The following is a 21,584-nucleotide window of genomic DNA, read 5'->3' as shown; positions in this document are numbered from 1 at the left end:
TGGCCGCTCCGGCTTCACCAGCGCCCCCCGCGCTTGCGCTATGGGACCTTCCACGCCCGCGGAGCGGGCTGCCGCAGTGAGGGCGGAAGCGCGGCGTCGCTCTGCGAGTTTGCGCATGCGCGGCCGGAAGCGGGCTCCCGCCCCTGAATAAGAGGCCGGGAAACCCCAGCGCGGGCCTTTTCCCTGTCCGGAGCCGCCGCCGCCGCCATGTGAGTGCGGGCGGTGCGGGGCTTCCGCGGGCCCGGGGCTCCGGAGGGGCCCGCGGCGGGGTGTAGGGGGGACAGGGGGGCCTCGTGGGGCCGGCGGCAGGCAGTGGGAGGGGCCCCGGCGCGAGAGTTGGGGGGCTCAGGCCTGGGGGAGGGGGCCTAAGGTGGGAGTTGGGGGGCTCAGGCCCGCGTGGGGCCTATGGGGCGGGAGTTGGGGGGCTCAGGCCCTGGGGGGGTCCCTGAGGCGGGAGTTGGGGGGCCCTGAGGTGGGAGTTGGGGGGCTCAGGCCCTGAGGGGGTCCCTGAGGCGGGAGTTGGGGGGCCCTGAGGCGGGAGTTGGGGGGCCCTGAGATGGAAGTTTGGGGGGCTCAGGCCCTGGGGGGGTTCCTGAGGCGGGAGTTGGGGGGCCCTGAGGTGCGAGTTGGGGGGCTCAGGGCTTGGGGGGGTCCCTGAGGCGGGAGTTGGGGGGCTCAGGCCCGCGTGGGGCCTATGAGGCGGGAGTTGGGGGGCTGAGGGCTGTGGGGGTGTCTCTGGGGGGCTCAGGCCCTGGCGGGGGTCCCTGAGGCGGGAGTTGGGGGTCCCTGAGGTGGGAGTTGGGGGGCTCAGGCCCTGGGGGGGTCCCTGAGGCGGGAGTTGGGGGGCTCAGGCCCTGGGGGGGTCCCTGAGGTGGGAGTTGCGGAGCTCAGGCCTATGGGGGGACCCTGAGATGGAAGTTTGGGGGACTCAGGCCCTGGGGGGGTCCCTGAGGTGGGAGTTGGGGGTCCCTGAGGTGGGAGTTAGGGGTCTCCGGCCCTGGGGGGCTCCCTGAGGTGGGAGTTGGGGGGCTCAGGCCCCGGGGGGGGAGGGGGGGCAGTTTAAACCTCACTGGGACCCGTGGCCGCCGAGTTTTTTCCTCTCAATTAAAAATTTGGGTTTTTAATTACAAGACTTTGAGCGCGGCCACGGGGTTCGGGGCGGGGGGGCTCCACGCACCCCCCCCCCCCCCTGAGCCCCCCCACCCCCTTGCCCGCGCAGCATGGCCGACTGGGAGACCGCCCCCGCCGTCACCGAGACCCCCGACATCAAGCTGTTCGGGAAGTGGAGCACCGACGACGTGCAGATCAACGACATCTCCCTGCAGGTGACTTCGGGGGGGACGCGGCGCTCTGAGGGGGGGTCCCGCGTCCGCCCCTTGTGACCCCGCGCGCCCCCACCCCCCCGCGCAGGATTACATCGCCGTGAAGGAGAAATACGCCAAGTACCTGCCGCACAGCGCCGGGCGCTACGCCGCCAAGCGCTTCCGCAAGGCGCAGTGCCCCATCGTGGAGCGCCTCACCAACTCCATGATGATGCACGGGCCGCAACAACGGCAAGAAGCTCATGACCGTGCGCATCGTCAAGCACGCCTTCGAGATCATCCACCTGCTCACCGGGGAGGTGCGCGGGGGGCGCTTCGGGGGGGCTTGGGGCGCCGCAGGGGGGGTTTGGGGGGGCTTTGGGCGCCGCAGGGGGGGTTTGGGGGGGCCTTTGGGCGCCGCAGGGGGGTTTTGGGGGGGCTTTGGGCGCCGCAGGGGGGTTTTGGGGGGGCCTTTGGGCGCCGCAGGGGGGTTTTGGGGGGGCCTTTGGGTGCCGCAGGGGGGTTTTGGGGGGGCTTTGGGTGCCGCAGGGGGGTTTTGGGGGGGCTTTGGGTGCCGCAGGGGGGTTTTGGGGGGGCTTTGGGTGCCGCAGGGGGGTTTTGGGGGGGCTTTGGGTGCCGCAGGGGGGTTTTGGGGGGCCTTTGGGTGCCGCAGGGGGGTTTTGGGGGGGCCTTTGGGTGCCGCAGGGGGGTTTTGGGGGGGCTTTGGGCGCCGCAGGGGGCTTTGGGTGCCGCAGGGGGGTTTTGGGGGGGCTTTGGGTGCCGCAGGGGGGTTTTGGGGGGGCTTTGGGTGCCGCAGGGGGGTTTTGGGGGGGGCTTTGGGTGCCACAGGGGGGTTTTGGGGGGGGCTTTGGGTGCCGCAGGGGGGTTTTGGGGGGCCTTTGGGTGCCGCAGGGGGGTTTTGGGGGGGGCCTTTGGGTGCCGCAGGGGGGTTTTGGGGGGCTTTGGGCGCCGCAGGGGGCTTTGGGTGCCGCAGGGGGGTTTTGGGGGGCTTTGGGTGCCGCAGGGGGGTTTTGGGGGGGCTTTGGGTGCCGCAGGGGGGTTTTGGGGGGGCTTTGGGTGCCGCAGGGGGGTTTTGGGGGGGGCTTTGGGTGCCGCAGGGGGGTTTTGGGGGGCCTTTGGGTGCCGCAGGGGGGTTTTGGGGGGCCTTTGGGTGCCGCAGGGGGGTTTTGGGGGGGCTTTGGGCGCCGCAGGGGGGTTTTTGGGGGGGCTTTGGGCGCCGCAGGGGGGTTTTGGGGGGGCTTTGGGCGCCGCAGGGGGGTTTGGGGGGGGGCTTTGGGCGCCGCAGGGGGGTTTTGGGGGGGCTTTGGGCGCCGCAGGGGGGTTTTGGGGGGCCTTTGGGCGCCGCAGGGGGGTTTTGGGGGGGCCTTTGGGCGCCGCAGGGGGGTTTTGGGGGGGCCTTTGGGCGCCGCAGGGGGGTTTTGGGGGGGCTTTGGGCGCCGCAGGGGGGTTTTGGGGGGGGGCTTTGGGCGCCGCAGGGGGGTTTTGGGGGGGCTTTGGGCGCCGCAGGGGGGTTTTGGGGGGGCTTTGGGCGCCGCAGGGGGGTTTTGGGGGGGCTTTGGGCGCCGCAGGGGGGTTTTGGGGGGGCTTTGGGCGCCGCAGGGGGGTTTTGGGGGGCCTTTGGGCGCCGCAGGGGGGTTTTGGGGGGCCTTTGGGCGCCGCAGGGGGGTTTTGGGGGGGCTTTGGGCGCCGCAGGGGGGTTTTCGGGGGGGCTTTGGGCGCCGCAGGGGGGTTTTGGGGGGGCTTTGGGCGCCGCAGGGGGGTTTTGGGGGGGCTTTGGGCGCCGCAGGGGGGTTTTCGAGGGGGCTTTGGGCGCCGCAGGGGGGTTTTGGGGGGGCTTTGGGCGCCGCAGGGGGGTTTTGGGGGGGCTTTGGGCGCCGCAGGGGGGTTTTGGGGGGGCTTTGGGCGCCGCAGGGGGGTTTTGGGGGGGCTTTGGGCGCCGGAGGGGGGTTTTGGGGGGGCTTTGGGTGCCGCAGGGGGGTTTTGGGGGGGCTTTGGGTGCCGCAGGGGGGTTTTGGGGGGGGCTTTGGGTGCCGCAGGGGGGTTTTGGGGGGGCTTTGGGTGCCGCAGGGGGGTTTGGGTGCTGGAGGGGGGTTTTGGGGGGGCTTTGGGTGCCGCAGGGGGGTTTGGGTGCTGGAGGGGGGTTTTGGGGCAGCTTTGGGTGCCGCAGGGGGGTTTTGGGCCAGCTTTGGGTGCTGGAGGGGGGTTTAGGGGGCTGGAGATGATTTGGGGGGGAGGGATTTTTTGGGCGCCGTGAGTGGTTTGAGGGTGTGGAGGGGTGTTTCAGAGCGCTGGGGGGTGATTTTTGGGCGCTGGGGGATGTTTTTGGGCACTAAGTGTGGTTTCAGGGAGCGAGGAGGTGAGCTGTGGGTGCTGCACGGGTGCTTTAGGGTGCTAGAGGATGATTTTGGGTGCTGGAAGGAGATTTTTGGGCCCTAGGAGTGATTTTTGGGTGCTAGGGATGATTTTGGGGCCTTTAGCAGCTTTTTAGGGTGCTAGGGGGTGGTTTTTGGGTGCTGGAAAGAGGTTTTTGGGCTCTAGAAGTGATTTTTGGGTGCCAGCGGTGATTTTTGGGGCCTTGGTGTGGTTTTAGGGTGCTAGACGTGATTTTTGGCTGCTGGAAGGAGATCTTTGGGCTCTAGGAGTGATTTTTGGGTGCTAGAGGTGTGTTTTTGGGGGCTTTGGGGTGGTTTTTGGATGCTGGGCGGATGTTTTTGAGTCCCGGGAGCGGTTTTAAGCATCTGGAAGGATATTTGGGTGCTGGAAAGATGTATTTGGGTGCTAGAGGTGATTTTTTGGGTGCTGGAAAGAGCTCTTTGGGTCTAGGAGTGATTTATGGGTGCTAGGCGTGATTTTTTGGAACTTATGAGTGTTTTATGGGTGCTAGCAGGTGATTTTTGGATGCTGGAAAAAGGTTTTTGGGCCCTAGGAGTGATTTTTTGGGTGGTAGGGATGATTTTTGTGGCCTTAGGAGCGGTTTTAGGGAGCTGGGGGGTAATTTTTGGGCGCTGGAGAGCAGTTTTGTTGCACGAGGGGTGGCTTTAGCGGTCTAGGAAGAGTTTTTTGTGGTGGAGGAATTTTGGGGGCACTGGGTGGTTTGGGGGGGTGGGGAAAAGTGTTTTAGGGTGCTAGGTGATTTTTGGGTACTGGAGGAATGTTTTAGGGGGGTGGGGGGTGGTTTTTGGGTGCTGGGGGATGTTTTTGGGTGCTGGGGGGTGTTTTAGGGTGCCAGGGGTGTGTTTTGGGATGCTGGGAGGCCGTGGGCGCTGCAGGGGGGGCTTAGGGCGCGCGAGGGATGTTTTTGGGCGCAAAGCGGGGGCGGTTTGGGCGCCGGGAGGCGTTTCGGGGCTTTGAGGGGCGGTTTCGGGTGCGCAGGAGGGGCTTTGGGCCCCCGAGGGGTGCAGGGGAGGTTTTTGGGGGGTGTTTTGACCCCCGGCAGCGCTGATTTTTGCCTCCCCCTCCCCCGCAGAACCCCCTGCAAGTCCTGGTGAACGCCATCATCAACTCGGGCCCGCGCGAGGACTCCACGCGCATCGGGCGCGCCGGCACCGTGCGCCGGCAGGCGGTGGACGTCTCCCCGCTGCGCCGCGTCAACCAGGTACCGCTCCGCTCCCCGTCCCGAATTCCCAACATTTTGCCCCCCCTGTGTGGTTTTTGCGTCCCCAACCCTTTTATTTTTGGCTGTCCCCCCCCCCCCGCCCCAGGCGATCTGGCTGCTGTGCACCGGCGCGCGCGAAGCCGCGTTCCGTAACATCAAAACCATCGCCGAGTGCTTGGCCGACGAGCTCATCAACGCTGCCAAGGTACGGGGCGGGGCGGGGCGCAGGGGGGGCGCAGCCGGCCCCGCTGTCACCTCCCCGGGGACACCACGGGCTCGTCCCCCTCCCCAAAACTGACCTGCCCCCATGTCCCCGTTCCCCCCCTCCCTCCCCAGGGCTCTTCCAACTCCTACGCCATCAAGAAGAAGGACGAGCTGGAGCGCGTGGCCAAATCCAACCGTTAACCCCCCCGCCGCCCCCCCACCGCCCCGGGGCCGCCCCCTCCAATAAAATTCACGTGTTGTGTCCCCCCCCGTGTCCCGGCTCGGCTGCGGAGGGGGGGGACACGTGGCGCTGGGGGTGGGCGCTAGGCGGTAACGGCATTTTCCTGGGTGCCGGGGATTCCCAGCCCCCATCCCGGGGGTGACACCCCCCCCCGCCACCGCTCTGGCACCGGGGCCCGCGGCTGCGTTTTCGGGCCAAAAATGGCCGGTTTCGGCGCGGCGGAGGGTCCCATCGCCCTGGTTATGGAGGTGGTGGGGGGTGGCGGGGTGTTGAATTTCCTTCCTGCCCTCCCACCGCACCTTCCCCAGTTTGCCCAGTGCCTCCTGGTGCCGTCCCCAGTCCGGGCAGGGGCGGGGTTGGGTGCCGGCGCGTGTTTGGGGTGTGAGGGGGTTGGGACCCGGCGCTGCCGGCCAAATCGGGATTTGGGGGGGGGGGGGGGGGGGGGGGGGTCGAAGGGAGGACGCCGGGGGTGGTGCTTGTTCGGCTGTGAGCGCCGTGGAGTCGGTGAGGGCGGTTGTGCCCGGATCTGGGATCAGCCTGGACCTGGGAACAATCGGATCCGGGATCAGCCTGGATCTGGGATCAGCCTGGATCCAGGAGCAATTGGATCTGGGATCAGCCTGGGTCTGGGAACAATCAGATCCGGGATCAGCCTGGATCCAGGAACAATCAGGTCCGGCGTCAGTCAAATCCAGGAATAATTGGATCTGGGATCAGCCTGGGTCTGGGATCAGCCAGACCTGGGAACAATTGGATCCGCGATCAGCCTGGATCCAGGAACAATCAGATCCAGAATCAGCTTGGACCTGGGAACAATTGGACCCAGGATCAGCCAGAGCCAGGAGCAATCGGATCTGGGATCAGTCTGGATCTAGGAACAATCAGATCTGGGAACAATCGGATCCAGGATTAGTACAACCCAGGAACAATCCGGTCCAGGATCAGCTTGGATCCGGGAACAATTGGATCCAGAAACAATCAGATCTGGGATCAGTCTGTGTCCACGATCAGCCAGATCCAGGAACAATCGGGTCCAGAATCAGCCAGACCTGGGAACAATCGGATCCGGGATTAGCCTGGGTCCAGGAACAATTGCATCTGGGACCAGCCTGGATCTAGGAACAATGGGATTCAGGATCACTTTGGGCTTGGGAACAATCAGATCTGGGATCAGCCTGGATCCAGGAACAATCACATCTAAAATCAGCTTGGACCCGTGAACAGTCGGATCCGGGACCAGCCAGGATGTTTTCCCTGGGCTCACCGTCACCCCCCGCCGCAGAGCTGAGCCCAACCACGCAAGGCCGACTGTTGGCCTCCAGCTCTCCGACGGCACCAGGGGACCCCGCTCCCGGGGGGCACCCAGCCCCTGGGGCTTTTTTTGTCTTTTTTTTTTTTTTTTATTATAATTTCTGTTTTTGTGTCCCGGTTAAACACCACAACGACACGGGAGAAGCGGCAGGGTCCGGTTGTTCACTAAAGTGCAACTGTACAGGCGAGAAACCAGACCCTGGCTACAACAGTCTGCGCGTGCAGGCCCTGCCCCCACGCTGCCCGCGGACGCGGAGCCCCGGCCCCGGGCTTTCTGACTGCGCTCGCGCCGCAGCTGCTTGTGCGCTACAGTCGGACCGTACGGCGTAAACACCGCCTCCGGTTGTACCAACAACCGCTCCCAAACCAGCCCGGCGACAGCCGCGCCGTGCGGTGCGGGAGCCGTGGTGCCGCGATGCAGTGTGATTGTACGTACAAGTCACGCGCTACAGGTGGACGAGAGCACTACAGGCGGACTCAGCTGGGCGCGGGTGTACACTACAGCCTGACGTTAAAACTACAGGAATGGCCGCTTGCGATACAACCGCCCCCACACTGCCTGTACCCGCACCGGGCTCCGCGCTCACGCCGCTCTGGGGCGTTGACGGGGCAGTCGTTTGCTACACCGGGCTCCGGTTGTGCGTGACGGCGCGGGGGGGATGGCGCGAGGGAGCGGGGTGCGGCGGGGGAGGAGTCAGCGGGGACCGGCTGGCTGCGCTACAGCCGGAGAGCGGGAGACAGGATGGCTGGGGGGCGTTTCGGGGTGTTCTCTGCGGTGTTCGCTCCGCCCTCGCTTGCTCCACCCCCTGCCCAGGTGAGAGCTACACCTTTCCCCTCCCACGCCCCATCTTTCCGCCTGACAACAGTCGGAGGGCGGGTGACACTGGGAGCCCCAGGACGGGGGGGTGCGGCCGGAGCCGGGAGCCCCCCAGGCTTGGACGAAGACGCGTTAAAAAATAAGAAATATGGATAATGATGCCAAGAGGCCCCGCCCTCCCTGCCTAGCCCCACCCACTGACCCCACCCCACTTTGCCCCACCCCTCGGCTTTTAGCCCCGCCCCGCCGGGGTCACTTGTAGAGGAGGTGGACGCGGCTGCCGTCGCAGTTGCCCCGGCCGAGCTTGTCGGCTTGCTCGGAGACCAGGCAGCGCACCAGGGGCAGGCCGGGCTGGTAGAAGGGGCCCGGGGGGGGGGGCGGCAGTGGCGGCGGGGGGGGGCGACGCCACCCCCACCCCCCGGGGGGACGTGGTTGTCGGCCTCGCGCGAAGGGTTGGACGGGCGGCGGCGGGAGCGCAGCTGCTGGCGGTCCTGGAGCTGCTGGCGGAGCTCCGACACGCGTTCCTCCTTCTGCCGGGTGACAAATTTTTGGGGTGAGGGGTCAGATACCCCCTACCAGTGTTAGGGGAACCCCCCACCCACATCGGTCACCCCGTTGGGTTGGTGGCCTCTTGGGGGTGATTCCCTCTTGGAGACAACCTGAAGGTCCAACCTTGGAGCTCCACCCAACTTCTGAGGGGCTCCACCCAACTTCTGAGGGGCTCCGCCCAACTTCTGAGGGGCTCTGCCCAACTTCTGAGGGGCTCTGCCCAACTTCTGAGGAGCTCCGCCCAACTTCTGAGGGGTTCCCCCAACTTCTGAGGGGCTCCGCCCAACTTCTGAGGAGCTCCGCCCAACTTCTGAGGGGCTCCACCCAACTTCTGAGGGATTCCCCCACTTCTGAGGGGCTCTGCCCAACTTCTGAGGGGCTCCACCCAACTTCTGAGGGATTCCCCCACTTCTGAGGGGCTCTGCCCAACTTCTGAGGGGCTCCGCCCAACTTCTGAGGGGCTCCACCCAACTTCTGAGGGGCTCTGCCCAACTTCTGAGGGGCTCCGCCCAACTTCTGAGGGGCTCCGCCCAACTTCTGAGGGGCTCCACCCAACTTCTGAGGGGCTCTGCCCAACTTCTGAGGAGCTCCGCCCAACTTCTGAGGGGCTCCGCCCAACTTCTGAGGGGCTCCACCCAACTTCTGAGGGGCTCCGCCCAACTTCTGAGGGGCTCCGCCCAACTTCTGAGGGGCTCCGCCCAACTTCTGAGGGGCTCTGCCCAACTTCTGAGGAGCTCCGCCCAGTTTCTGAGGGGTTCCCCCTCCCCCGCCCCACGTTTTGGGGTATGTCCCACCGCGCCCCACCTCGGCGATGATCTTCTCCAGCTCCCGGTTCTCCTTCTCCAGCAGCCGGGATTTCTCCTCCTCGTTGTTGTTGGTGGACGAGCCGGTCTTCATGGTGTCCTGCTGCTCCGACTGCCACTCGCCCCGCGTGATGAGGCGGCGCATCTGCAATTGACCCCGCCCCCCCCCAATTAAAAGCCGTCCCCCCCACCCCACCCCACAAAGCAACCCCCACGCCCCGTTGTCCCCCGCCAACTGGCACGGCCAACTCCGTGACCCTACTGGAGAAGAAGCCTCCGTGGCTGCAACGGCAACGCCGTTGCCCTACAACCGAGGACACACGACGATTGTTCCCCCCCCCAGCCCCCCCAAAAGAACCGCCCGCACCCCGCCATCCTCTCCCTCACCTTGGGGACGAAGAGGACGACCAAGGTGATGTAGGAGGAGAAGACGACGGCCAAGGAGGCGAAGGCGAAGGCCGCGTCCTGCTGGCTGCTGAGGATCATGGTGACGGGCGCCGTGATGAGGCAGAGGACCTGCAGGGAGCAAGGGGATGGGTTTTTTTTTGGGGGGGTGTCACCGTTTTTGGGGGTGTGAGGGGGAGTGCAGCCCCCCGGCTCACCGCCACGTTGTAGATGGCCATGCCCACCGCCCGGTGGTCGTTGATCTTCTCCGTGGACACGCTCTTGGTCTCGTACGCCAGGAAGATGCCCAAGAGCAGCAGCAGCCCCTTGAAGCCGTAAAATATCCCTGGGGGGGGACGACCGTGGGTGGTCAAACAGGCCCTGCCTGGACCCCCCCCGCCCCCCCCCAAACTCCTGCCCCCCGCCCCGTGGTGCCCACCCAGCCACGTGTTCATCTTGGTGGAGCTGCAGTGCTCCAGCTGGGGCAGGATGGAGACGTCCGTGTCCGTCTTGGGCTCCTCCTTGGTGAACTCCTGGGGGTTGGGGGGGGGGGACGCGGGGTGTGAGGGGGGGCCCCTCTGCTGTGGGCTCCCCCCCCCGGCAGTGCCCTGACGCCCCCCCCGCCCCCCCGGCAGCGCCCCACCTCGATGGTGCGGTGCAGGGGGTCCACGATCTGCCAGACGATGAGGGTCACCACGTCCAGCCCCACGAGGAGCCCCACGGTGGCGTACAGCTTCCAGGGCTCCAGGGTCTGGATGCGGGGACAACGCCGTGTCACCGAGACCCCGTGTGTGTGTGTCCCCCCCCAACCCCTCTGCGCCCCCCCCGGGTCATCCCTCACCTTCCTCTTCTCCTTCTTCTCCTCCTTCTTGGTGAAGACGGTGTGGACCCACCAGATCTTGGTGAACATGCTGCCGTAGGCCAGGCTGAACCCCAGCCCCAGGAGCCACAGCCGGGCCTGGCGAGGGTGCGGGGGTTGGGAGGGGACGGTTGTGCCGCCCCGTCCGGCTGTACCCGCCCCCTCGGACCCTCGTGGTGCGGACCCCCCGCCCCTGGAGCTCCCTTGACCCAACTCCTTGGGAAGCCCCCAGCTCTGCTCCTCTCCGCCCATCCCCTCCCCTGGCTGTACCTCTGCCTGTTCCTCCTCCGGTTGTCCCCGCTCCGCCTGTACGCCCCCCCCCGCACCCCCCCAGCCCCGTACCTGACAGACGAACGGGAAGAGGCCCGGCCCGATGTGGTACCCGTCGAGGCCCAGGGGGAAGACGGCAGCGAGCGCCAGCGTGCAGCCCACCGCCGTCATGTTGTTGAGGTACGGCTGTGAGTTCTGGATGTACCTGCAGGCAGAGGCGGGGGGGGGGTGTTGGGGACGCGGCGCGTCACCTGACCCCCAACCCGCCCCGTGCTCAGGCACGGGCAGGGTCCCGCCTTCAACGAAGCCAAGGGGACATCGGAAACGGGGACGTGGAGTGGGACGACAGGAAACCGCGCGCTACAGCCGGCCCCGTGGTGTCACCCGCAGCGAGGTGGGTGGCCGGGGAGGTCTGTCTACTGCCAGCGACGTTTCGGCACTGTCGTCTTCTGCAGGAGGACATGGGGGGGAGGGGGGCGCGCGAGCCCCGTTTGTCCCCTCTGGGTGTTGCCGGTCGCGCACCGACGGGGTTTTTGGGGGCGGTTGTGGAGCAGGAAAGGTGTGATTTCCACCCCCACCCCCCCAAACCCCGGGGGGAACGGGGGTGACCGCTGACCGGACGTGGCCGTTGTAGATGTTGAAGGCCAGGCAGATGATGGCCAGGAGGATGCCCAAGGAGGCCAGCACCGAGACGGAGATGAAGAGCTTCTGGGACAGGAACCGGAAGGTGGTGATGACCTTGGTGTAGTCGGCCGGAGGGGCGCCTCCTGCGAAGCCCACGGCGCCGTTAGGGGGCACGGGCGGGGGGTCTTCCCACCCCTTCCCCGTGGCGGGGACACCCCCAGCGCACGCGGCGGCGCTCACCGATCCACTTGTCGTTGTTGTACCAGGACAGGTTGTCCTTGGTGCTGTCGTAGTAGCCGATCTTCTTGTAGACGCCTCCTGCAAGGCCGACGGAGACGGGTCGGAGGGGCGGAAGGGACCTCTGGGGGTCGTCTGGCTTGAGCGGGACCGCCCAAACCCGTTGACCGTGACCGCGTCCGCGTGGCGGGTGGGTGTTTCCGAGGGTGGAGGCCTCGCCAAGCTCTTTGGGCACCTTCTGCCGGCGCTTGGCCACCTGCGCCACCGAAGAACGGTTCCTGATCTTCAGCCGGAGCCTCCTGCGCGCCAACCCCTTCGCTGGATGCTCCCCAGTAGCGCTCTCGTACTGGGGAGCCCGGAACCGGCCCCGTATCTCCAGGCGGGGCCCCGCCAGTGCTGGGCAGAGGGGAAGGGTCACCTCCTCGACCCGTCCCACCGCTCCTCCTGCTGCGGGGCAGGAGGCTGCTGGCCACCTGTGCCACGTCGCTCGTTGGCGGTCGACCCCTCTGCCAAACTGGTTGACCCCCAGCCCGTCGTGGTGCGCAGGGTCGTTCCCGGAGCGCTTCCCCGTGTTGGACCTCCTGAGGTTCCTCTCGGCCCGTTTCTCCAACCCGTTGAGGTTCTTGCAGACGGTTCTTTAACCCTCTCGGGGGGTCTCGGCTGCTCTTCGCAGTTTGGGGTTGTCAGCAAACCGGCCGAGGGCGTCCCATCGCCCAGCCCGCTGATGGTGGCGTTGAGCGGGACTGGGCCCAGTATTGACCCCTGGCCAACGGACTGGTCTCCAACTGGACGTTGCGCCGCTGACCTCCACCCCTCCTGGACCCGGCCATGCGGCCCACCCCGCTGTCCGCTCGTTCAGCCCGGGCTTCACCATCTTCTCCGTGAGGATCTTCTGGGACGCAGCAGTGGAAACCTTCCCGAAGCCCGGGCAGAGAACGTCCCAGCTGTCCCCTCGTCCACCAAGCCAGCAGAAGCTGGGCAGGTTGGTCAAGCACGACTTCTCCGTGGTGAATCCGTCACTCGTGATGCCTTTCTTGTCCTCCAAACTCCCTTCGCCACCGGACCTCCCCCCCCACCCCATCCCACGCGAGAGCGGTTGTGCGTCGGGGGAGGACTCGCGTCCCGTTGGACACGTGGTCAAAAGGGCGTGGGGAAGGGGGCGTCCCACCCTCGAGAGCTTCTGCGGTGCTGGGGCCTGTCGCTGTGCGGGTGCCTTGGGGTGGTTGCGATAGGCCGCGAGGCCGCGAAGGGGTGTTGGGGCGGGGGGTGCTCGGTGGCGGTCATCACCCCGATGCCGCCCCTGCGCGCGGTCGCTCACCTTGCAGCTGCTCGATGAGCGTCCAGGCCATGCGGGAGCCGCTGGCGTCGAAGACGACGTGTCCCTGCGAGGTGGGATGGAGGTGGACGTCAGGGACCACGTCCCCAGCTGCGAGAACGTCTCCTCTGGGCGTTTTGGGGTGGCTTGCGAGGCCACCCTTCGAGACATCTCCACCACCACCACCTCGAAGGCGGAGGAGCTGGGACATGGGAGGCCTTGCCGGGGAGAAGGGGACACGCTGGCGCGGGGCAACGCACCGAGACGCCCTCGAAGGCGGAGGAGTTGAGGGCGCGGTAGATCTCGTCGGTGATGTTCTTGTTGTTGTAGTTGAAGTCCTCCAGGCGCAAGCCCTTCTTGACCAGCTCGGCCGAGGTCTTGTTGAGGGCCAGGGCCAGCGCCCAGATGGCGTCGTAGGCCAGCGGCGCCTCCTGGAAGCCGCCTGTCTCCTCGGGGTTCTTGCCCAACCTCTTCTGCAGCTTCTCAATGAACTCCTGGGACGTCTGGGACGGGGACGATGCGGCGGGTAGGACAGAGCGGACCCCCCCCCCGGGGGTGCCGTGTGTGTCCCCCCCCGTCTCCATCGCCCCCGTACCATGTTGGAGATGCTGCGGGTGTTCTCCGGGTTGAGCATGACGATCTCGGTGGTGACGTGTCCTTCCACGGCCTCGGCCATCTCTGCCTCGGTGCAGTTGATGGCCGGGTCCTTGATGCGGAACCAGTTGTCGGCGTACCAGCCAATGAGGAACCAGACGTACTTCTTGCCGTACAGCTTCTCCTTGTAGACCTGCGCCGGCCGAGGCCTTCACCCCATGCTTCCACCATCCCTCCGTCCATCGCTCTTCACCCCGTCCCGTCCCCCTTGACTCCTCCAGTGCTCTTCACCCTGTCCCGTCACCCCTGACTCCTCAAGCGCTCTTCACCCCGTCCCGTCACCCCTGACTCCTCCAGCGCTCTTCGCCCCATCCCATCCCATCACCCTTGACTCCTCCGTCGCCCTTCTCCCCGCCTCGTCCGTCCCACCTGGCCGCTCTCCGTCCACCCCGTGCTCCCCGCTGCCGCCGCCGTCTCCCATCCCACCGTCCCACCTCCAGCGCCACCACGCTCAGAGCTTGCCCCCCCCCATCTGCCCTGACGTCTCTCTGCCCGCTGACCCGCGCCCCCCCCGCGATGGCCACCCAACCCAACCCTTCTCCGCCGCGCCCACCGTCCCGTCCTTTCCCCCCTGCGGCGCCCGCCCGTTGCCACCCCTCACCTCGCAGAAGACCTTGCGCGCCTCCGTCTCGTAGAAGAGCCCCACGATGATGCGGGCGTCCTGGCGCTGCAGGGGGAGGAGTCGCCCTGAGGTGGGACCCCCCCTGGGGGGGGGGTCAACCCCACCCGTCCTCATTTGCATAAATTTGGACAGGGGTGCCGAGGAGGACCAGGACCTTGGCGCTGCCATGTCCATGGGCGATGGACATCGCTCTCCATCTCCCGGCCGGAGGAGATGGGTCGTTGACGCTCGGGGCACCTTGAGGCGTCTCTGCACCCTTTTTGGGGTCCACCCGCACCCCGACGGCTGGGCGTGCTGTAGGGGGGGCGGGGAAGGACGCGGCAGGGACGAGGCCCTGGGCTCACCTTGAGGTTGCGCACGGGCGCGGCGGGGTCGGAGAAGAAGCTCTGGCGGAAGGTGATCTCCAAACCGGCTTCCTTCACCCGCTGGTCCAGGTCGTCCAGGGTCTGGTGGGGGGCGTGGGGGGCGGGGAGGGGAAAGAGGGGGTGCGGAGTGAGTCCGGGGTTGGGGGGCACCCAGGCGGGGTTGGGGAGGTGGGACGCTCGCCGGGGCGGGGACGGAGCTGGGACCTGCGCCTCACCGGCTCCGGGATGGGGCGGGGCGAGAGGTCGCAGGGTAGAATTTTCGGGGTGGGGGGGGGAGGGATGGCGGCGGCGGGACGCGTACCGAGGTGAAGACCTCCGTGGTCTGCTGGATGGTGGCGATCTTGGTCCAGCCCCACTTCTTGAAGAGCTGGACGCGCGTGGGGTTGTGCAGCGTGGCCGAGGGGTGCGTGCGGAAGAAGGTGGGGAAGCGCTGGCGGTTGGACAGGGCAGGGGAGCTGGAGCCGTACGACAGCTGCGGGGGTTTGGGGGGGGGGTCAGCACGCAACAGTCGGCCCCTCCAGCAACGCCGCTACGGCCGCCCGGAGCCCCGGGGGCGCGGGTGTGACCGAAACGGCCCCGCCTGCAGCTACAGCCAGGCGCAGCGCGCGTCAGAACGTCCCTGCGGCCGGAGACAGGCAGCCGGTGGGGTGACAGCCGCGGGGGGAGCGACAGCCGGAGAGCAACAGCCGCACGCGGAGCAACAACCTGACAGCAACAACCGCACGCAGAGCAACAACCACACACAGAGCAACAACTCCACAGAGCAACAACCACACGTGGAGCAACCACACGCAGAACAACAGCCTGACAGCAACAACCTGACAGCAACAACTGCACATGGAGCAACAACCTGACAGCAACAACTGCACGCAGAGCAACAACCTGACAACAACAACCGCACACGGAGCAACAACCACGCAGAGCAACAACCACACGCAGAGCAACAACCGCACACAGAGCAACAGCCTGACAGCAACAACCACACGCAGAGCAACAACCACACACGGAAACAACCGCATGCAGAGCAACAACCTGACAGCAACAACCGCACACGGAGCAACAAGTGTACGCGGAGCAACAACTTGAAAGCTGGTCACACGTGGAGCAACAGCCGCACACGGCAACAACCACACGCGGAGCAACAGCCTGAAGGCGCCAGCCCGACCTGTGGCCGCGGTTGCCCACGCGGCGACAGCCGAATTTGCCTGTAGCCGCGGCGGGACGCAGCCGCGCCCCCAGCTACAGCCGCACACGCGGCCACGCCCCGCGTTCCCCACCCCCCCCCCAACCCCAACCCCAACCCCAACCCCCCGGCCCGGCCCGGCACAGCCCAGCCAAGCGCGGCTGCGCCGCCCCGGTCCCCACCCGGGGTGGGGGGGTGTGGGGGTGGGATGGGGGTGCTGGGGGGGGTCCCGCGCGTCCCCCCCCGGCTCCTCACCACGATGAGGTTCCACATGCGGGCGGCCTCGGCCACCAAGGTGGAGACGCTGCTGCAGCCGGGCATGAGGATGATCTTGATGGGGTCGTTGTAGAGCAGCTCGTACAGGTACTTGGTGGCCTGGCCGGGGTCGCACTGCGGGGGGGTGGGGGAGTGGGGGGGGGGCGACAAGGGGGTCGGGTGGGTGCTGGGACCTCCCCCCCTTCCCTCCACCCACATCCACCCAGTATAACCCACTGGCTGCCCTCCGCGCCCAGCCCAGACCCTCTGCGTTGGGGGGGGGGGGTTTGGGGGGTGGGGGGGGTAGGGGGCGTGCCCCCCCCCTTGCCCCCCCCCCTCCGTGCCCTGCTCTTTATTTTGGGGCGGGGGGGGGGAGGGGGGTCTATGAATAATTCAGGCCACGGAATGGTCCGGAAAAGGAGCCGGGCACCGTCGCCATGGCAACCCAGCGGCAGACCCAGCAGCATCCGTTGCCGTGGCAACCGGGCAGTACCGGCAAAGGTGGGGGGGGGTTGGGGGGGTTTTGGGGGGGTGCGGGACAGACAGACGCGGGGGTCGATTGGGGGAGGCGGGACGGGGGGGCATTTGGGGGGTGAAGAGGGGCGAGGGCTCAGGATGGGGGGGGCGGGATGGGGGGGGCAGGGTCACAGCCCCACACACCCCCACCGCCCCTTGGTGTCCCCCTGGCCCATCCCACCCCCCGTCCCACCCCCGTACCCCATCCCAGCCCCCCTTGGTGTCCTCCCGCCCCATCCCACCCCCCGTCCCACCTCCCATACCCCATCCCAGCCCCCCTTGGTGTCCTCCTGCCCCATCCCACCCCCCGTCCCACCCCCGTACCCCATCCCAGCCCCCCTTGGTGTCCTCCTGCCCCATCCCACCCCCCGTCCCACCCCCGTACCCCATCCCACCCCCCTTGGTGTCCCCCTGGCCCATCCCACCCCCCGTCCCACCCCCGTACCCCATCCCAGCCCCCCTTGGTGTCCTCCTGCCCCATCCCACCCCCCATCCCACCCCCGTACCCCATCCCAGCCCCCCTTGGTGTCCTTCTGCCCCATCCCACCCCCCGTCCCACCCCCGTACCCCATCCCACCACCCCTTGGTGTCCTCCTGCCCCATCCCACCCCCCGTCCCACCCCCGTACCCCATCCCAGCCCCCCTTGGTGTCCTCCTGCCCCATCCCACCCCCCATCCCACCCCCGTACCCCATCCCACCACCCCTTGGTGTCCTCCTGCCCCATCCCACCACCCCTTGGTGTCCCCCTGCCCCATCCCACCCCCCATACCCTATTCTAACCACCCCTTGGTGTCCTCCCGCCCCATCCCACCACCCCTTGGTGTCCTCCTGCCCCATCCCACCCCACATCACCTTCCTTCTGCCCCATCCCACCCCCGTACCCCATCCCACCACCCCTCGGTGTCCTCCCGCCCCATCCCACCCCACATCACCTTCCTTCTGCCCCATCCCACCCCCGTACCCCATCCCACCACCCTTGGTGTCCTCCTGCCCCATCCCACCCCCCATCCCACCCCCGTACCCCATCCCACCACCCCTTGATGTCCTCCTGCCCCATCCCACCCCCCATCCCACCCCCGTACCCCATCCCACCACCCCTCGGTGTCCTCCCGCCCCATCCCACCGCCCCTCGGCGCCCCCCCCACCCCGCGCCCCACCTTGCTGTCGTGGTGGATGAGGCGCAGCTCGTAGTCGGGCAGGATGTCCCTCCGGCTGTTGACGTCCTCCAGGGCCATGCGCACGGCGGGCAGGCAGGCCTGGCCCCCCGGCCACCCCCCGCTCATGGGGAAGAGCGCCCCGACGTGCACGGCCTTCTTGCCTGTGCCCAGCGCCGGGCGCGAGGCCAGCGAGAGGCTGAGCACCACCAAAAGCCAAGGAGGTGGCGTGGGCGGCGGCGGCGGGGGGCCCGCCATTCCCGGGGCGGGGCGGGGGGGGGTCACACGGGACGGGGAGCGGGAATCGGGGCGCCCATGGCTCGGGGAGGGGGGGATGTGGGGACGGGGGTGGGGAGGGTTTGATGTCAGCGCCGGCGCTGCGAGGTGGGAATGGGGGGGGGTGAGGGAGGGGAGGAGCGCGGGGAGGGGAATAAAGGGATTGGGGGGGGGATGGGGGGGGATATGGGATGGGGGGGGATAACGGGATGTGGGGGGGATAACGGGATGTGGGGGGGAATGGGATGGGGAGGGTAGCGGGATGGGGGGTAGCAGGATGGGGGGGGAATGGGATGGGGGGGATAATGGGATGGGGGGGGAATGAGAGGGATGGGGGGGCAGAAATAACAGGATAAGAGGGAAAGGAGAGGGATGGGAGGGAAAATCCCGGGATGGGGAGGGGAAAGAACGGGATGGGGGGCAGAAAACGAGAGGGATTGGGAGGGGAAAACCCCGGGAGAAGAGGAAAAGGAGAGGGATGGAGGTGGAAAATAACGGGATGGGGAGGGGAAATCACAGGATGGGGAGGGGAATAACGGGATGGAGGGCGGAAAAGGAGGGGGAGGGGAGGGAAAGGACGGGATGGGGAGGGGAAAAGGAGAGGGATGGGGATGGAAAATAACAAGATGGGAAAGAACGGGATGGGGAGGGAAAGAACGGGATGGGACGGGAAATAACGGGATGGGGAGGGGAAAAGGAGAGGGCTGGGGCCGGGAGATGGAGGGATGGGGGTGGAAAACGGGGTGGGAAAGCAGAGGGACGGGGAGCGGAAAGACGGAGAGCGGAGACGAGGGAGGGCGGGGAGCGGAGGGATTTGGGGCGGAGTATACGGAGAGATGGGACGGGAAATAACGGGATGGGATGGGAAATAACGGGATGGGACAGGAAATAACGGGATGGGATGGGAAATAACGGGATGGGACGGGAAATAACAGGATGGGATGGGACGGGAAATAACGGGATGGGACGGGAAATAACGGGATGGGATGGGAAATAACGGGATGGGACGGGAAATAACAGGATGGGATGGGACGGGAAATAACGGGATGGGACGGGAAATAACAGGATGGGGACGGGAAATAACGGGATGGGATGGGAAATAACGGGATGGGACGGGAAATAACGGGATGGGGACGGGAAATAACGGGATGGGATGGGAAATAACGGGATGGGACGGGAAATAACGGGATGGGACGGGAAATAACGGGATGGGGACGGGAAATAACAGGATGGGACAGGAAATAACGGAATGGGGACGGGAAATAACGGGATGGGACGGGAAATAACGGGATGGGACAGGAAATAACGGGATGGGGACGGGAAATAACGGGATGGGACGGGAAATAACGGGATGGGATGGGAAATAACGGGATGGGGACGGGAAATAACGGGATGGGGAGAGGGGAAAATGGGAGGAAGGAAAGGGGGGGAGGAGGAGGAAGAGGAGGGAGGGGGGCGATGGGGGGCGTGGAGGAAGGGGGCTTCCAGGCACTGCGGGGCTGGACCGGGGGGTCTCGGGGGGTGCCCACCCCCAGGGCAGAGCTGGGGGTCCCGGGGTGTCCCCACCGGTGGGGCGGGGGGGGGGTCACACACGCTGGGGGGACGCAGGGGCGCGCGGGGCCGTACTCACCCGAGAGGGGGCGGCGCACTGCGGGGGGAAACTGAGTCACACAGAGACCCCTCCCCAATGGGGGGGCTGAGCCCGCGCCCCAGGGACCCCCACCCCAGAGACCCCAACCTCAGGGACCTCCCAAACTCAGAGACACCCCCACCCCAGGGACTCCCCACCCCAGGGACCCCCCAACCTCAGGGACCCCCCAACCTCAGGGACCCCCCAAACTCAGAGACCCCCCCCATGGGGACCTGAACCCCCGCCCTAAGGACCTCCAACCCCAGCGACCCCCCCCCCCACACGTAGGACCTGAACCCCCACCCCGGGGACCCCCCCCCCCGCCGAGCGCCCCCTCCCGGCCCGGGCCCCCGGCTCACGCTCGCAGACGGGTTTGGGGGTGCTCCAGCGCCCCAGCTTGGTGCAGTTGCTGCGGGCGCTGCCCAGCAGGCGGAAGCCGGGGTTGCAGCTGTACTCGGCCCAGGTCCCCTCCACCGGCACGCGCTCCATGGCCCGCGCCACCGCCTGCCCGTTCTCCAGGCTCAGGTGCATTCTGGGGCAGGTCCTCACTGCTCGGGGTGGGGGGGTGAGACGGGGCGGGGTCAACCCAGGGCAACCCTACCGGCGGGGGTGGGCGGGAGGATGGGGATGGGGATGGCAGCGGTGATGGAGACGCTGATGGTGGTGGTCATGGTGAAGGTCATGGTAACGGTGGTGGTCATGGTGAAGAACACGGTGAAGATCATGGTAATGGTGGTCATGGTCATGGTGAAGGACACGGTGAAGATCGTGGTAATGGTGGTGGTCATGGTCATGGTCATGGTCATGGTGAAGAACACGGTGAAGATCATGGTAATGGTGGTCATGGTCATGGTGAAGGACATGGTGAAGATCGTGGTAATGGTGGTGGTGGTGGTCATGGTCATGGTGAAGATGATGGTCATGGTGAAGATGATGGTCATGGTCATGGTGAAGGTGATGGTCATGGTGACAGGGGTGCTGATGGCCATGGTGATGGTCATGGTGAAGGTGATGGTATGGTGACGGTCATGGTAATGGTGGTGTTGATGGTGATGGTCATGGTCATGGTGAAGGGGATGGTATGGTGACGATCATGGTAAGGGTGATGCTGATGGCCATGGTGATGGTCATGGTGACAGGGATGCTGATGGCCATGGTGATGGTCATGGTGAAGGGGATGGCATGGTGAAGATCATGGTAATGGTGACGAGGACGCTGGTGGTGATGGTCAATGTGAAGGTGTGATCGTGGCAATGGTGCCGGTGCCAATCACGATGGCGATGGGGACAGGGACGGAGACGGGGGTGGGGCTGGAGCTGGGGGCCAGGCTGGGCCCGGGGACACTCACGGCAGCGGCTGGGGTGGCCCATGGCCGTCCAGGTGCCGTCGCGCTGGCACTTGCGCACCTTGGGCCCCACGATCTCGCGGTCGGGCCGGCAGACGTACTCGATCTCGTAGTCGAAGGGCAGGAAGCGGACGCTCTGCACCTCCTCGGGGGTCAGCCCCCGGTACCGGATGCCCCCGTCCCGCGGCGGGTGGATGATCTGGCACCCTGGGGGTGGGGGGGGGGGAGAGGGGCCACACGCGTGTCCTCGTGCGCTCGCACGCGTCCTCGTGCGCTCACGCGCCCGCGCCCGGCGCCTACCTTCCGTGAGGTTGACGTGGACAGCCGCCCGGGCGGGCGCCGCGCTCAGCGCCAGCAGCAGCAGCAGCGGCAGCATCTGCGGGGACGGTGAGAGCCTCGCGCGTGTCCCCTGTGGACACCGGCCCCTATAGGGGCCCCTCCGCGGCCCCCAGGGAGGACGTCCCCCGTACTGTACGTCCCCTGCAGAGCACGTCCCCTATGGAGCACACCCCGCGTGCCCTGCGTCCCCTATGGAGCACGTCCCCTATGGAGCACACCCCCGCGTGCCCTGCGTCCCCTGCAGAGCACGTCCCCTATGGAGCACATCCCGCGTGCCCTGCGTCCCCTATGGAGCACGTCCCCTATGGAGCACACCCCGCGTGCCCTGCGTCCCCTGCAGAGCACGTCCCCTATGGAGCACACCCCGCGTGCCCTGCGTCCCCTATGGAGCACGTCCCCTATGGAGCACACCCCGCGTGCCCTGCGTCCCCTGCAGAGCACGTCCCCTATGGAGCACACCCCGCGTGCCCTGCGTCCCCTGCAGAGCACGTCCCCTATGGAGCACACCCCGCGTGCCCTGCGTCCCCTATGGAGCACGTCCCCTATGGAGCACACCCCGCGTGCCTGCGTCCCCTGCAGAGCACGTCCCCTATGGAGCACACCCCGCGTGCCCTGCGTCCCCTATGGAGCACGTCCCCTATGGAGCACACCCCGCGTGCCCTGCGTCCCCTATGGAGCACGTCCCCTATGGAGCACACCCCGCGTGCCCTGCG

General features: G+C 67.0%; 2 protein-coding genes across 2 annotated transcripts; one reads left to right on the top strand and one right to left on the bottom strand.

The window, feature by feature from the left end:
* The first annotated feature begins 107 nt into the window (after positions 1-107).
* RPS5 (ribosomal protein S5) lies at positions 108-5,388 on the top strand. The gene is given in 7 exon segments (XM_086769249.1): positions 108-209; positions 1,220-1,325; positions 1,411-1,539; positions 1,541-1,621; positions 4,789-4,917; positions 5,024-5,122; positions 5,254-5,388. Coding segments are annotated over 6 exon segments (612 nt in total). The 5' UTR covers positions 108-209; position 1,220; the 3' UTR covers positions 5,323-5,388.
* A 704-nt stretch (positions 5,389-6,092) lies between these two features.
* GABBR1 (gamma-aminobutyric acid type B receptor subunit 1) lies at positions 6,093-20,716 on the bottom strand. Its single transcript, XM_086769242.1, has 24 exons — positions 20,536-20,716; positions 19,547-19,735; positions 19,188-19,205; positions 17,285-17,445; positions 15,611-15,745; positions 14,474-14,644; positions 14,152-14,253; positions 13,787-13,852; positions 13,127-13,318; positions 12,792-13,034; positions 12,535-12,598; positions 11,220-11,297; positions 10,972-11,122; positions 10,428-10,560; positions 10,068-10,184; positions 9,870-9,977; positions 9,666-9,759; positions 9,445-9,572; positions 9,230-9,358; positions 8,844-8,987; positions 7,703-8,020; positions 7,245-7,390; positions 6,412-6,537; positions 6,093-6,168 (listed from the first exon to the last, which is right to left on the bottom strand). Exons 1-24 carry the CDS (start codon positions 20,555-20,557, stop codon positions 6,093-6,095), a joined length of 3,111 nt encoding a protein of 1,036 aa, XP_086625368.1. The 5' UTR covers positions 20,558-20,716.
* Between the last annotated feature and the right edge of the window lie 868 nt (positions 20,717-21,584).

The sequence above is a fragment of the Chlamydotis macqueenii genome, chromosome 33 (genome assembly GCF_036417535.1).
Source record: "Chlamydotis macqueenii isolate bChlMac1 chromosome 33, bChlMac1.mat, whole genome shotgun sequence".
Lineage (NCBI taxonomy): Eukaryota > Metazoa > Chordata > Aves > Otidiformes > Otididae > Chlamydotis > Chlamydotis macqueenii.
Note: the sequence above shows the minus strand (reverse complement) of the source record. Positions and strands in the feature narration are given on the sequence as shown.